Here is a 16,949-nt window from a genome sequence, read left to right on the forward strand (position 1 = left end):
TCAAACATCTAATCATACACCTTCAGATCAAAAGGTTTTTAAGATCGTGAGAAACATTTCAGTCGAGTGTCTCCAAACTTTCGACCGGTAGTGTATCTATGCACATTCAATTGTTTAAGCCATATGTTAACAGAAAGTTAGATGGTGTGGATGTAAAAAAAAAAAATGTTTTACCTTATTTTGAATGTTTTCCTTCAAACAGGAGGAGCTTAACCCTGCGAGCCCATTTATACCATCTAGCGCACAGAGGCACTTAATGACTCAAATGAACCCTTTTGGAATTATTAGTAAAATCTTGGATTTGCTAGGCACCGTATGCAGAATGGGACACAAAGGGCTTAAGATTGACTTGTAAACCCTGTCAAGACTTTTCTGTTTGATATTTGTCAGAAAGGCCAAATGATAGATAAGAGTCAGGCTAGAAATCCTGCAGTGTATGAATTTAGAATAAACTCCTGGATCCTTACCAATACATACTCAGCTACTCTCTCTCTCTCTCTCTCTCTCTCTCTCTCTCTCTCTCTCTCTCTTGTTTACTTTCTGTTACTTTCTTTTTGTTTTGTTTTCTCTTTTCTCTCATGCTGTCTGTGTGTTTCGTTCTCTCTCGCTGCATATTCAAGCATTATTTCTCTTCTATTGTGTTTGCTCTCTAGGTGAAGAGGAGACGAGGTACAGGAAGAGTCGGCAGCTGAAATTCTAGGACGACTCGTCCTGCTCCAGCGCACACACTTGGACACACGCACATACACTCACGCTCATAAGCCCCCCCACACCCCGTTTCCCTTTTGTAATACATCAGGCAGAGCTCACACACTCCTGTTGTGACTGCACACACTCCTGCCTTTCTTCTCGAAATCATCCTAACTGCAGGCCCGGTCACCACTAGAAACAATCTGGGCTGTGTCTGAGTGCGAGTGTGTCTGAGTGTGATCGAGTGAGTGTGTGTGTGTGTGCGTGTGCGCCTGTGTGAGTGTGTGTTGTGTAACAGCACAAGCCTGGCCTCCATAACAAAATGTTGCGTGATAAACCGTGAAAGTTCTTTAGGGACTTATTTGGCTTCTTGGCTTCCATGCAGTAGATATTAGTGCAATAACCGGAGCTAGAACTGGGAGTGCAGAGGAAAAGGACAAAGTTTAAAGGTCATGTTGTGTTTTGCTTGCGGAATTAAGATGTCGGATCACATTCTAGCCGCAGATGGACGGTTCTTTCCATCACAGGGCCGTGGGAGGTGCAGGAAGAGAAACACCATCTGGACAGCTCCGTGTGTGTGTGTGTGTGTGTGTGTGTGTGTGTGTGCGTGTGCGCAGGGACGGATGCAAGGCCAGTTTAATTGACCAGTCACCTATAGTCTTGCACCATGTACATTTATTGTTTAAGGCGCATTTCCACCGAGGTCAAAACACCTCGGCATTTACGCCGAAGTTATTGAAGCTGCAGTGTCTGTTTTTAAATTTTACGTTATCGTGTGAATATGAACGATTCCTGTAGCTTTTAAACGCAATTTCACTTTTTTTTTTGGTCACAAAAGAATTTCCAGTTCTGTGTCATTTTGGATATAAAATAAGTGTTAAAATAATCACTTTTCTGTGATTTATTTCTTTGAACAATTCTGTGAAGATTGCAATTGACCAATAAGCACCAGTCAACATGGCAAGTCCCACCCCAATAGCACAAAAAGTACCCAAGGTCAAGCAGGAGTTAAAAAAGTTCATGGATCTGGTGGGAAGATCCCAGAGTTCCTGAAAATGTTCTCTCAGGTAGAGATGCTCTAAAAGTTCCTGGACGCCTATTGCCACTTACAAACATTTCTGGGTACCTGAAAATGATCCTTTGGTGGAAATGTGCCTTTTTTTTCCTTCTTCTTCTTTTTTTTTTTTTTTTTTTTTTTTTTTGTTTTTTTAAAAACTTCAAAGCCTCGAAATTGTACTGAAGCTTTTTAGTTCGAGGCTCCCAGCTGTGGTTTTACAACATTTTACAGATGAGCAGCTCGAGTGGAATCTTTAGGCCCAAGTTGTTGTTGTTTACACACAAACACTTCATTGTTTGCTTGTTTTCTTACCCCCGAAATGTCCCGAAAGCCGTTTAGCTGATTCACCCACGGCTCTTTATTCGACACGCGTAAATCGTCTAACTCTGAAGTGCTCTGAACAGGCTCTCTAACAGACTCCTTCTCTCGTTTCACATTTTATACAAATTTCACCGGAACACTAGTCACCAGGAGCTGCCAGCAAACCCGTTTCCAAAGAAAAGGATGGTTTGCGCGGATTCCTTTGAGTGAGCGAGAGAAAAAGGGACGTAGAGATGTAAAGAAATTTCAGAAAATAGCGCAGCTCTGTGTAAAATATAATCTGCAAGAAAACCTCAGCATGTATAAACATGCCTGAAGCTTTTTATGCTAGGATAAGGATACACACATACGGGAGGAGAGGGTGCCTCTTTGCTTTTAACATACACACACACACACACACACACACACACACACTGAGAGAGAGAGAGAGAGACAGAAACACACATTTAAATATTACTGAGCAAGGTGAATCCTTATGAATGTATGTTCACTTCCTTATGAATGCGAAACTGCTTTTATTTGTCTTTCTTTTTATTTTAAACTGGTTTGCTTCTACTGGTGTCCTTTTCGTTCCCATTTCAACCTTAAGTTCCGTTCAGACAGAAGTTTTCATCATCTAAAAATCTCTGGAGTTTTATAGTTGACGGACTCGCCACCTCCTCCAGTGCTTCTCCAACCTAGCTACATGTTGTTGTTTTAATGAATATCAATAATAATAATAATAATAATAATAATAATAATAATAATGTATTTGACTGAAAGAACCCAGGTGGTTTCTTTAGCGTGTCCATTTTGCTGTTCAAGGGGTAACACTCTCGTTATCTGTTTATCATGGGCCTGTGTGTGTGTGTGCGTGTGTGTGCGTGTGTGTGTGTGCAGGGATCTAGCAGAGCAGCTACTTCCATTGCCTATGTGCCACTATGTTGACCTTGATAATCTAGATATTGGGAGATGTAATGTAATATCTGTCCAAGTCTTGATGCACTTCTCATTGTGACAGATGTGCTTATGTGAAAAGTATAGCCTACAGTGTGTTGGCCGCCATTTTATTTAAATAAACAAAACAAAACAAAAGTCTTAACGACGGCAGTCTTTTTAGCTCTGTGTGTAATATATCGCCGATCATACCGGTTTGAACTTTACGAGAAACACAAACATCGGGTTTCATCTACAGAGTGGTCGGTTTGCGTTGTACATCTGTTTGATTGGGAATAAGCGGACTGTAGGACTCGAAGCCCAACATACTGACATAACGGCAATAAGGCCTCGTCCCCTCACTGTGGCTACACAAACCACTGGCAGTCCAAGCAACAGAAACCGTGGGCTTGTACAGCCTCGCTAATTACTACTGATCTCTTTCCAATCTGTACAGGAGAAAAAAGATTGCATGGAACCTTGTTACTGTAATTAATAACCTATACAGTATGTAATATTTAAGTTTAAAAAAAAAAAAAAATTAACCTATTTACCAGCAGCAAAAGAAACGAATGATTGTTGTTTTTCTTCAAGGACGTGGCATCAGGGGATCTTGTTCTGTTTGTTTATAGCAGAGTTTGCTTATTAATAGTTTGCTTTTAAAGGTTGATGGAGATCTTTTACTTACTTATTTTGTGCTTGAAATGTTGTAAAATAAAGTTAAGAATCATGCTAATAATATTTGAGGATTTTTTTTTTTTCTACACAATAAGTTGGTTTGAGAATAGCTAAGAAATGATTATTTTTTTTTCCCCCACCAGATCCATTCAGCCCCTGTTCACTTCGACCCTAAAAAAAATAAAAATAATTGATTTGTATTCAAACTAAAATGGTACAACATCTAATATACAGTAAGCTCAAGCAATGCACCAAGATAGAGAGTTAATAAAGAACCACTTGTGGAAGACTGGGAGGCATGAGCAGGGGCTGATTTGAGATGAAATTCTGGTTTACACAAACAGGCCAATGTTAAATGCTGGGTAATGAAGTTTTTAACGTGTACGGCTTTTTGAAGGGCTTCTGTGTGGGTACAGCGGCTCCAGAGGCCCGGGATTGTAATTGTGCATCCTTGTACATGTTTTTCAGAGGAAAACGACATCATCTAATTTATTCATATTTTATACATCGGTTGATGCTGGTTAATTATTCATTCACCAGATTTCCTGCTGTAAATGGTGACAGTTCTGAGGTTTTTTTTTGTTTGTTTGTTTGTTTTTTTGGCTGTTGTAAAGACAAAGACATCATATAGATGTCTGTCTGTGTGTTAACTGATAAATTGTCAAGCTTTACCTGGCAGCATCTGGAGCCTTGTACCCACTACTGAGCACAGCATTTCTGCATTGCATTGGTAATATTGATTGTGCATAAATAATTTTATATATATGAAAAGACCTGGAAATAATAAAGATTATTTATCTTGTTATTTATTTAAGGTGTTTTTTTTGTGCTGTGGAGGCTTTACTCATTACTTTTACTGTTAATCACATTTAAAAATAAATAAATAATAATCATCTTTTTGATATCGTTTTGATTTTGTAATAACTATTAGTAACCACCAGATGGCGGAGTAGTGCTGTTCTAGATTAATGTTCAGCACATCATGTTTGATACTATGTCCAAAGAATAATTCAGTTTTTAGAGATACCGTTTGACAGATTAGCATTTCAAGGCAATTTTGTTATTAATATTTTGCTGTGCGGTTACACGTGATAGATGATGGAAGTGAGCTGAATGTTGACGTGATGGAAAGAAATCCTCCATAATCGGAGGTTTTACACCGATCACAAGCAGCACATCATTTGTGTTTGGTGAAGAAAATGAGTGTTTGTGAGTAGGTGGTGACCTAAATATTCTCTACACGTTCACCCTTGTTAAGACGTGCCTTCATTTTCCATTGTAAATAGTAAAATAGTTTGCGTTTGGAACCGGTAGACATGAGCGGGATTTCTATTTGCAACCTTGTATTTTCTGTTGTTATTATTCGATATTTATCTTTTCAGTGCTAATCGCTTTTTGATGGACTGTAGTAACCAATTTGGGCAGAACGGCCACAGAGAATGGTTCAGTCTTGCAGTGAGCACCCATACCTCCATCCATCCTTCTATCCATTTTCTGTACTGCTTATCCTACACAGGGTCACGGGGGAGCCTGGAGCCTGGAGCCTATCCCAGGGGACTCCGGGCACAAGGCCAATCGAGCACACATTTACACACTACAGACAATTTGGAAATGCCGATCAGCCTACAACGCATGTCTTTGGACTGGAGGAGGAAACCATAGTACCTGGAGGAAACCCCAGAAGGACAGGGAGAACATGCAATCGCCGCACACACAGGGTGGAGGTGGGAGTCAAACCCCCAACCCTGGAGGTACGAGGTACACCAATCATTATTATCTCATCGCAACACACGTATAGAGGTCTAGCAAAAAAAAAAAAAAAAAAAACCCTCAACTCACTTGCGCTAAGCACTAGATTTAGAAACATGAGATTAAACATGCTAGTAAGCTTCAAGACATCTTGCTGACCTGGTGTGAGATTGCACATCACTGTAATTATGAAATTGCACCGTATTATAATCCATCATTCTGATCTAATAATAAAAAAAAAAAACCTACATGAAGTAAATGATCAAGCACAAGTCCAATAATGCACATCTTTTGGTATGTCATTTATATATATTCTGACACTGCATGTCTAGGAAAACTTGTCAATAACCTCAGGTAAATTATGTTCTTGACCTTTATATGCTGAGTGTTGCACAGTAATTTAGTGATATGATTACCAATTTATTTAGCAGCTTATATAAACTGCTGTGATTGTAGAAATGAGTGTTGGAAGAACGGCCAATAGATTCACAATAACGAGGTATAAACACATCAGGTTAATTGTGTTGACCTTGAGTGATGCCAGGTACTGCACAACACATTATATACTGGTACTTTATTAACTAAAATAAAGTTTCCACTAAGTCCAGTTTGAGTGAGCCGGTGTCCACTGTAGCCTCAGTTTCCTGTTCTTGGCTGAAAGGACTGGAACCTGATGCGGTCTTCTGCTGTTGCAGCTCATCTGGCTCATCTGTTGTGTGTTCTGAGATGCTTTTCTGCTCAGCACGGTTGAAAAGAGTGATTAGTTGAGTTACTATATCCTTCCTGTCAGCTAGCACCAATCTGGTCATTCTCATCTGATTCAATTCAATTCAGTTTTATTTGTATAGCGCTTTTTACAATAGACATTGTCTCAAAGCAGCTTTACAGAAATATCAACATGGTATATAGATATTAAAGGTGTGAATTTATCCCAACTGAGCAAGCCACTGAGTGGCGACGGTGGCAAGGAAAAACTCCCTGAGATGTTTTAAGAGGAAGAAACCTTGAGAGGAACCCGACTCAGAAGGGAACCCATCCTCATCTGGGTAGCAACAGTTAGTGTGAAAAAGTTCATTATGGATTTATATGAAGTCTGTATGGCCTTAGGAGCAGCCGTAGTCCCAGCAGTCTGGAATTAGAGAAGATCTGAGCTCCATCCAGAGGCAGAAGGATCTGGGTCTCTAGTATCTCCATAAATTCGTGTGGGGCTCGGCGAAAGGAGAGAGGGAGATCTGATCTCCTTCATCAACAGGGTGTTTCCACCACCACAACTGCAACTCACCACACTGTGTAAACTCTAAACGCTCTTGAGCATAAAAATCCCCAGGAGCTCAGCATTTTCTGAAACGCTCAAACCAGACCTTAGGAATCATTAATGGCTATTAATTTATAAAGTGGCAGTTTAATAATTATGCTGATGTGCAAGATTACACCAGCTCAACAGCACAATAAACCGGTTTCCTCCCCCAGTCCAAAGACATGCATGGTAGGCTGATTGGCGTGTCTAAAGTGTCCGTAGTGTATGAATGGGTGTGTGAGTGTGTATGTGATTGTACCCTGTGATGGACTGGCACTCTGTCCAGGGTGTACCCCGCTTGTGCCCAATGCTCCCTGGGATAGGCTCCAGGTTCCCCGTGACCCTGAAAAGGATAAGCGGTAGAAGATGGATGGATGGATGGATGGATGGCTACTCGTGGCTTGTCACAAAATATCGACCCAGCTAGTGCTATTTGTAAAATTGATGAAATAAGTTATCTAGTCAGGATGGGAAGGTGGGTTAGGTCTCATTAAGATTGATTTTGGTGGAGCAGAATAACATTAATAACAGCATAGCCTCAAACAAATTTAAATCAAGAGGCCCAGCTACAACTCAAAAAAACACACAAAAGACCTCAAACTAGCTCAAAAATAATCAGGCATTGAAAAAGGAAGACATGTTTTCCTTCTCTTTTTTTCTCTCAGACTTTATGTGGGGGGAAAAGGTCACTATGATCCTCTTACAATCTTTGCAATATAACTTACAAAAGAAATCATTAAGTCAGTGGCTGTACTTGTACTTTACCTTTGTTTGCAGAATTGTTTCAGATTTAATTGTGATTATTTGCTATAAAAGGAGATTTTGGTGGCCATAGAGTAGTTTTAAGCTAAACTGGAACTCTCGTTTACCGTCCTGTCTGCTGCTCTTCCTCCACTGTAAATGTTCATAGAATGAGCATGGGGCAGCGTGATACCTGCCCCAGTCGTCTAGCCATCACAATTTGGCCCTTGTCAAAGTCGCTCAGATCCTTACGCTTGCCAATTTTTCCTGCTTCCAACACATCAACATCGAGAACTGACTGTTCACCTGCTGCCTAATATATCCCACCCCTTGCCAGATGCCACTGTGATTATTAAATCAATGTTATTCACTTCACCATTCAGGGGTTTTAATGTGATGGCTGATCGGTGTATATCCAAATAGCATAATTTTTTTATATCATTGGTCACTCAAAAGGGATCATTAATATTTAATGAAATTTAACATGTATGGAGTTGTGAAGGAGAACTATGAAGATCAACATTTGCTGATTTGTACTGTATGTGATGCGGCTTTGTGACAAGCTGCCTCGAGTCAGGTCCAAAATAAAAGCCCAAGCTTTCACTTGCAGTGCATATCTTTTGGTTAGATTTGTTTGAAATGTGAAAGTTGAACATTTAGGGAAACTGACATTTAGGGTTACTTCTAGTGGCAGAAACTCAGAAGTGTGTTAAAGTGCCCATCAAACTCGAACTGAGTCATGCACAGCTGAAAGTGGGCATGCACTGAATCACTATTACTTAATATAGAGCCTTTGATGGAGTGAAAACATCAATTCTCATTCCTTTTTTTTTGCATTACAGTTGAATGTGTGTGCCGGTGCCAATTAATTAGTTACAGTTTGATAGTTGAGGGAGCAATTCTTATCTCATGGCAACGATCCATACTTCCTGCATTAGGCTAATGGATAAGCTGTAACAATAATAGTCATGTGGAAGGATGACTCATCACCATCTCTGATTTTAAAAGTAGCCTTGTTCTCACAGTATTGTGGCCTACTGCAGGTTTCCTCAACCCGCCTCACTGGGGCCAAGTCAGGCACTGACATATACCACGTTATGAACACAGGGTGGAAAAGGGAAGGCCAAGAGCACACTAAAGGTTGGCATCACCTAATCATGTAATAGGACACTGTTGCATTTGCAGAATATCTAATCTGTTCGCTGAGGCAAAATGAATGACCACATAATGACATTAATGACACTATACACTTACAATTATACAATTCCCAGCATCAAGCAAATTAGCCTTTGTCAAGTAAAAGTCATCCAGATAATGACACGAGTAAAAATAAGAAAGTACCTGGAGAAAAATAACTTAAGTAGCACATTATTCCTTACCCAGGATTAGATTTGCATTTTAATAAGCAGTGATGAGATCAAAACCATTCAATTACATGGTTTGAATGCATACATTAATTCACAGATCAGACAGAAGGTAGCATACACCTCTCCTCTGCTTAGTGACATGGCTAATATTCTGGAAAGTTCTGTTGCCTCACAGCTCTAGGGTCCCCAGTTCAATCCTGAGCTCAGGTTACTGTCTGTGTGGGTATCTTCTGGGTTCTCTGTTTTCCTTCCACTTCCCAAAAACATGCCATTTGGTAGATTAGCTACAATAAATTGCCACTGGGTGTGAATGAGTGTGTTTGTGTGCATGGTGCAATGCAATGGACTATCGTCCCATCCAGGGTGTATTCCTGCCTCACACCTAGTGTTCCCTGGATAGCTATTAACCGGGTATGTTTTATTACTAAGTTATTGGCAATTATTTTCATCTGAACACCTGTCAGGCATTTAAAATGTTGATAAACTGCCTGGATACTTGGTACACTGGGGGGGTGGTGGGGAGGATTCAAGCTTTCCTTAAAAGCACATTAGTCAAGATTATTCAAGATTGGAGATCTGGCACTTAACTGGATGAACGAGGAGGAATTGGGTTTTTTTTTTAAATGCCATTCATTTCTGATCATGTACACAAATCCACCTCCCTGGAGTCTACGCTGGGCCGCAGAGCTCCATTGGTGTTGATGTTAGTATTTCAGACTGATGTGGCCTTTTTCCTCATTCAGCCATAACAGAAACGCATGAACTTATTAAATTTGGCTCATACAAATCTGCTGCTACAAGCGTACTTTTTCTCTCCTGTTTTTCTTTGCAATGAGCTCCCATGGGTTGTTCAATTGACCATCACTACCTGTGTCCACTGTTAGCATCGTTTACTGCACAGGAGTTAGCTAACATTACATACATTTCTGTGAAGTGGTTCATCTAAAGTATTACTTTACCTCTAAGCTCTCTAAGTGATAAAAATGTATCTACTTGATTCGTTAGGTAAAGCTGGCCAGGTCTTTCAAACAGTTAAATGCTTTATATCGATTTTATAGATGCACATCCAGGAACATTGTTAATTCTGGGTCCAACTTCATCCCCTTCACTAGTTAATACATTTCTCCATCTTGGAAAAGTGTTTGACGGATTTCCCCTCGCACTGAGTACCGGACCGAGCAGCGCACGTTTCCGGGTTGTCAGTGACTTTGTTTACTTTTGACAGGTGTGTTTTGTTTTGGTTTCTGTCCTGTCTCCGCCCCTGCTGGTTATTTCCTAATGTCTCAGCTGTTCTCGTTTCCCACTTTGATCTATTTATTTAAACCCTCATGTTTCTTTGTTCAGGGTAGTTAAGTATCGTGTGTCTGTGTTTGACCACCAGAACTATACCAACCCTTTGATCCTCATTCGTTGATTCCATGGTTTTGATCCTGTTCTGTCCTCCTGGTTAATGATTATTGTTTGCCATTCACCTATCCTTTTGCCTGTTTTTTCGACCATTTTTGTGCTTTATGTTTTGGATGTGTCTGCCTCTCTCTTAATAAAAGCTTTAACTGCAATTGCATCCGACCCAATCCCATTACATGACAGTGTTACTGATGTTTATTCTAGTTTTACATTGTCTCTTGTTATTAAGTGTTTTTGGGAGCACAGTGTAAATTTTCACTCACAGTAAAAGTATCTGGCTCTACTGTGCGATTACCAGACTCCGCCATGTTTTCTTTTTCAAACAGACTGAGATGGGGGTGGAGTGAAGGGGTATTGGGGAGAGTCTATAAACAGACTGACAGGGGGTCCATGTAAACACAAACAAGCACACTGAACCAGATTGCAGTTTGGAAAATGGGTTTTCCCAGCCACAAATGATAATTGCACTGATACCATTTCTTCTTTACATTTTCCAAGTTGATTGTACTAGTAAGAAATAACACACACACACACACACACACACACACACACACACACGTGTGTGTGTATGTGTGTATATATTATATATTATATTATACACATATATACATAATTTTTGCACCTTTTAGCTAATGGAAAAATAAGGTTTCTTATCTTCCTAAAATGACTCTAGTTGGAGCCGTTTCTGATCTATTGTGGGGTTCTACATAGAAGTCTCGGATAACTGAACAAGTGTGTACATTTAGCCTTACTAGAGAGTGTTATTGGGACTGATTGGGACTTGCCTGAAATGCTAAATTTGCATCAGATTGGTTATGGCATATTTTCCCAACCCTGGTAGATTATACCTCACCAAAGTGTGTGATGTTGACTGACACAACTGAAATCTTGCATGTGAACCCAGGACATAACTTCGTATTCGGCCTCCCACCATCACGCCTGTAATGTTGCTCGGTTACGATGATGATGTCAGTATCGGCTCAGTGTCGGGTATCAGTTTCAGCCTAGCGCACAGTGCTCATTGTGAGTGTTTAAATGTGCCATGCTGAGTCAGCAGTATCATGAATCCTCTTGTATCACACACACACACACACGATACACACATACTGTACACATGCACACTCAGCCCTGGGGGTTTCTGCAGAGCCTGCTGGGATATGCTCCCATGGGGAAGAGAGCGGAAGGTAGCTTCTCGTTAGTGCCACTGAGGGGTCGTTAGTTCCGCTTGCTGTGCTTTTCCTCCAACTGCACGACTACAGGGATGGCGAAACTGACTGATTGTTCTCATGAGATCCAATCAGGCGCGCAATGTGCGACACAGCCGGCGTCAGTACCCTGGAGCGTTTTCTTCATAACTCCGTCCTCATTTCAGATATTTGTTGATTTATCCATTCAGTGCATTCATCGATCAGTAATATACAATCCGTCATACATTCTCTTTCAGGATCTTACTGCTGTACATTTATTACATTAATCGCCTGCTATTGCTCAGCTATTTTCAGCTTTTCAAAACCTCTGTTATGAGTTTAAATTAAATCACTTTAATATCCTAAACCTGACCTTGTGTCCCTATGTTTAATCCAGATCTATTCATATTCTTGTGACTATTTGGTTAAAAATCAACAGATTATCAGGAAACGCATTAAAGCTGGAAATTTTGATGCCAGGGGGCACAGTGGCTTAGTGGTTAGCTCGTTTGCCTTGCACCTCCAGGGTGGGGGGTTCGATTCCTGCCTCTGCTCTGCATGAGCTTGCATGTTCTCCCCGGGCTACAGGGGTTTCCTCTGAGTACTCCAGTTTCCTCTCCCATTCCAAAGACGTGTGTTGTAGGCCGATTGGTGTTTCCAAATTTTGTAAATGTGTGTGCGATCGTGCCCTAAGATGGGTTGGCACCTCGTCCAGGATGTCCCCTGCCTCATGCTCCAAGTCCCCTTGGATAGGCTCCAGGCTCCCTGCAACCCTGTGTAGGATGAGCGGTACTGAAAATGGATGGATGGATGGATTTCAATGCCACACACTGAAGTCCATTATCATTTCCAGTATGGTAATGACATTCTAGCACACTCTCTGCAATGCAGATATCTTGTGTATGGATGAAACAGATTTGCAGCATGACTATGAACACCAGATTGCCATAGGACAAGCCATAGGAATCTCATTTCGGCGCCAAGCCTCTGGGGTCTACACAACCCCATAACCCTCAGCAGGACGATCTAAACCTGAGAGTGCTTTTCATCAAAAGCACAGAACTGATGATATTTTGAGATTTTTTTTAAGATGCAGTCTTCTCTCTCTCTCTCTCTCTCTCTCCCTCTCTCCCTCCCTCCCCTGTTTTCCATCTTTTGTCTCTCTGTCTTGCTTTTACAGGAGTCGAAACAAAACAGAATCCTGCAAGGACAAAGAGGGGGAAAAAAAACAAGCTGGTGGTGCATTCGTGAGTGCATATACTTATGCTAATGCCTCAGACAGCAGCTCTTGACAAACATCAATGTATGGACCTGAATTAAATCTCTATCCCAAATGATCGAGCACTTAACAGCTCTGATACGTTACAATAACATAAGAATCTTGCATAGACCCTTGACCTACTAGGGATTGTACTCTACACTAGCTTGTAGTTCAGAGCAAATAAACTGATTTGGTAATGTGTGATCCAGTAGTGTAAGGGCAGTTAGTTGACCTTTCAGATAAATTAGCCTTGCTGTGTTGCTCTGCTTCTTTCTCGAACTCGGTGTATATTTAATAAAAACATGCCAGGCCTCATAGCCTTCAGACAGCTGAATAATTAGATTTATACCACAGTGCTGTTGGATGCTCAATTGGTCAGAAGGTATTGATTCATTTTCTCTAACAGCAGCTTTGACAATAGTTCCAGCTGTAAGACGAATCACAGGTTTATATTAACGCATCATAATGCATGATCATTTCTATAGTAACAACCTACACACATTGTTGATGGGGTGAGGTTTTCTGTGAGAAGAAATTTATTTAGTATTTTTTGGAAGGAGCCTCCAGTGTCAGTGCTTTATAACAGTCGTAACTTTAAGTTTTCCAACATGGGGAGTTTTCAGGATGGACAGCTTTGCTCTTGTTGACTTCCTGAGAGAGAAAGAAAATTGCTGTTGAGGGAACGAGGGTTTGCAGCTGTTATAATAGAAGTAATAATAGAAATGCGTCTAATATTGTCTCACGGACGTTCCTCAATATGAAATCTAACTCTAAATGAATTAAATGTATGATGTGTTCTTTAATTAAGAAAAATTCTAATCATTGGCAAATTGTTGCGGTATTGGGGGAATAAAACACGTCTGCGCATGGGGTTATTGGAAAATAATCAACTTTAGGGTTGTAAAAGTACCTCCGCTTCATTTCGAGCTGCATTACACCATGCTCTCATTGACTGACCATTTTCCTATAACATTATGCCCCCGAGTTTCTTTTTCTTTACACACTGTCTATAAAAAAAGGTAGTCTATTCAGATTTAATATAGCTCTAATAATATTTGTACAATAATGATGTATTTAATATTTATTCAAATAGTCAGAAATTGCAGAATGAAGTGAATTGCTAATGAGCTAAGTTAGATAGTTAGGTAAAGTTTCAATGTAGCATGTGTGTGTCTGAAATGTGAAAAAATGCTGCTTTTTCAAGTTGTATTTCGAAGCAGGAAAGTATTGAGACATGATAGCTGAGACACCTGAGTAGCCTTTGTTGTCCTACATATCCCATAATCCTGAGCATCTACCCAATGGTACTTTAACCCTAACGTTTAGGTTAGATAAAATAAATACCATTAGTATACTGGCTTCAAATTATGTTTCAAACCAGCACAGTCAGTGAGGCATCAAGGCAGCTGTTTTCTATTTCTGATGCAGCCCACATCATCATTGTAATAATTTGCATGTCATTGTTATTATTCGAAAAAAAAAAATTAAGCTTGTTTTGTAACTTCATTCAGGGGTGCAAAAATGATAAATTCATTAGCTGCCACCGGGCAAGTGAAAGCGCCACTGTGCTGCCCATTCACATGCTCTGCTTCCTTGGAGGCCCAATTAACTAGGTTAAAAAATGGCAAGTAAGGTAGAGGTGTTATGTAGCCATGGTCTTTATCCTCTCCTGATAATGTCTCTGGTGATGACGTGTATCACGTGTGTGCTCTCGACAAAAAGGCAGAAAGCCTCTGGCCAACATTTCTACTCTGGGGTTCTCTCGTTATGTGTAAAAATGTTATGAGTCTGGCTAGCATCTACATTTTCTCTGGATGATGTGTTTAAATTTCAGGTGACTGTGTGTTTTACTAGAACTAAAGTTGTATAACTGTTGCTGCACTGTATTGCATTGTGTCTGTTTCCTCATCCCTTCTTATTACTAATTCTGAAACTATGGTCTAGCATGTGTTCTAGCTAATGAATTAGGCTGTTCCTAAACAGCCAAACTGCATTCATGCTTTGTGGATCAGGTGGTGGGATTCGAAATAGTATGTTGCAGGGCAGGATCAAGGTACATTGCTGTAAATGGTGCAAAAAACATCCACTGAGTGGCAGTTCTGTGGGCAGAAATGCCTTGTTGATGAGAGAAGTCAGTGAGAGAATGGTCAGACTGGTTCGAGCTGACAGGAAGGCTACGTTACTCAAATAACCACTCTTTACAACCATGGTGAGAAGAAAAGCATCTCAAAATGCACAACAGGTCAAACCTTCAGGCGGATAACCTACAACAACAGAAGACTGCATCAGGTTCCACTCCTGTTAGCCAAGAACAGGAATCTGAGGCTACAGAGGCCACAGGCTCCTCCACCTGATCAATTTCTGAAATGCTCAAAATAGCCCGTCTGACACCAACAAACAAGCCACGGTCAAAGTCACCAAGATCGCATTTTTCTCCATTGTGATTTGATGTGAACATTAACTGAAGCTCTTGACCTGTATCTGCATGATTTATACATGGCTGCTGCTATATGATTGGCTGACTGCATAACTGCATGGTGGGCAGGTGTTCAGGTGTGTGTACTGTACGCAGTCAAGCGTATTATGACAGTTGATTATCAGTATAATGGATCTTAAAGGACGGACAAGTTACTGCGAGATTATACTTGCATGAAAGTATAGATAATGTACAAATATTACTCTGTTAAAAGTGGAAGTTTCCATCAAAAAAAAGGAAATGAACGTACTCAAACGAATATAAAAAAATTACTTTTACATGTATTAACTGAGGAAATGAAGTTAATGGTATGTTTCTATGTTGTAATCTAAAACTGTTTCAAAAAATAATCAGGCTGTTCTGCCTGAAAACATCATTCAATCTGTTTAAGTCTGCAACATTTAGCTAGAAATTGAATTGCTTAGCTAATTGAATAAATGCTAATCTAACCTGGTATCAACAACAACAACAAACAGGCTAACTTGGATAAACAAGGGCAGTTAATGTTAGCAAAATTGACCTCAACATACTTTTTTTTTTTTTTTTTTTTCAATTAGATGGAGTTCATGCCTTCTAAGAAGTCAGCAAGGAAACCTCAATTAATGAGTATTTATACATTCTACTGGTGTAGGGCCCGGGACACCCATCCTCAAGTTCAACACTGCAGTCTGCTGACTTCAAACGCACACACGTATAGCTATAGCATTAGCTACATTGTGTCAGATGACGAGTTGTCACTATTCTTTAGGTGTTTTTCTACACTGATGAACCTGAAATGATGATCGGATGCTAAACTGATTTGCGCATGCCCGGTGTGCATGAATGGTCATGTGACACGCGTATTCAGTCGTGTAGTGTGGACGGAGATCTGAAACACGGCGAACAACGCCAGTGTGGACGAGGATTGTTTTCATTTTAAAAACTTAAACACACTAGTGTAAAACCGGGCCTAAAACGCGGTCTTCGGTGTTTCCGAAAGTTTTCGTTTTTGAGGGTCGAAAACGCCGGAGTAGTGTAGACACCAGGCGTAACCGTAGCAAAATCGTTTTAAAACGAGAACGCACTAGTGTAAACAGGGTCTGAGGTTTTTCCCATAATTAGTCTACAGGGCTGCAGCTAGATGTCACTCTGCTCAGGAGCAGAACGGGACGGGCTTTAGGACCCGACGCGGGGAACAGAAAAAGGGGGAAAATGTTTCACAGAGCTTGGAAGTTGCACACTGGGCTGTTGAATTGCGCGCAGTGCACGCGCTCGGTACTCGCGAACTCTTCTCTAGCAGTCACTGAACCGAGCTCCAACTTTCCACCGCGTCGCGCGGAGAAGCGGAAACTGCACACCGCCTCAACACAGAGAGCTGGAGCGGAAAGCGCGGGCGGCAAGTAATGCTCGCTGCACAGCGCGAAGCGGAAGCGAGTTGACAGAGAGAAGATATATATCTGCAGTCAGAAACCGAATCCTGAGTGAAGAGAAAACAAACACAACCGAAACGCTCGCGAGGGAGGATCACCGCTCAACACAAGCACAGCGTCCAGTCGGATGACTCAATCGATCAGTTCACGCGCGCGTTCTGCTGCAGCTGCGAACCGAATCAGGAGTCGGCTCAGCGAACTGAACACACTCCTTACGGTTTAGAAGATTAACAGAAAGAGGGGCCAATATTTCTGGAAATTGGTGAGTGAGTGAAACTTTTTTTCCCTGCAATGCAGCATGACAACGGAAAGAAAGCTAGATGGTGTGTGTGTGTGTTTGTGTGAGTGATGGAGAGAGAGAGAGCTTCAGAATGAACTAGTTTAATATGATAAA

General features: G+C 40.8%; 2 protein-coding genes across 3 annotated transcripts in view; both read left to right on the top strand.

The window, feature by feature from the left end:
• The window catches only part of atp2a3 (ATPase sarcoplasmic/endoplasmic reticulum Ca2+ transporting 3), an 89,398-nt gene extending 84,928 nt beyond the window's left edge, over positions 1-4,470 (top strand). Inside the window, exon 21 of the mRNA XM_053618743.1 lies at positions 654-4,470. Coding sequence (XP_053474718.1) covers positions 654-700 — 47 coding nt within the window. The 3' untranslated portion in view covers positions 701-4,470. The remainder of the gene's footprint in view (positions 1-653) is intronic.
• An 11,114-nt stretch (positions 4,471-15,584) lies between these two features.
• Positions 15,585-16,949, top strand: part of camkk1a (calcium/calmodulin-dependent protein kinase kinase 1, alpha a) — a 105,917-nt gene continuing 104,552 nt past the window's right edge. The window contains exon 1 of one of the 2 annotated variants that reach the window (XM_053618727.1): positions 15,585-16,817. The gene's annotated coding sequence lies outside the window, so the exon portion shown is untranslated. The remainder of the gene's footprint in view (positions 16,818-16,949) is intronic. The other variant, XM_053618729.1, reaches the window with a different exon arrangement.

This window comes from Ictalurus furcatus, chromosome 28 (assembly GCF_023375685.1).
Source record: "Ictalurus furcatus strain D&B chromosome 28, Billie_1.0, whole genome shotgun sequence".
Classification (NCBI taxonomy): Eukaryota; Metazoa; Chordata; class Actinopteri; order Siluriformes; family Ictaluridae; genus Ictalurus; species Ictalurus furcatus.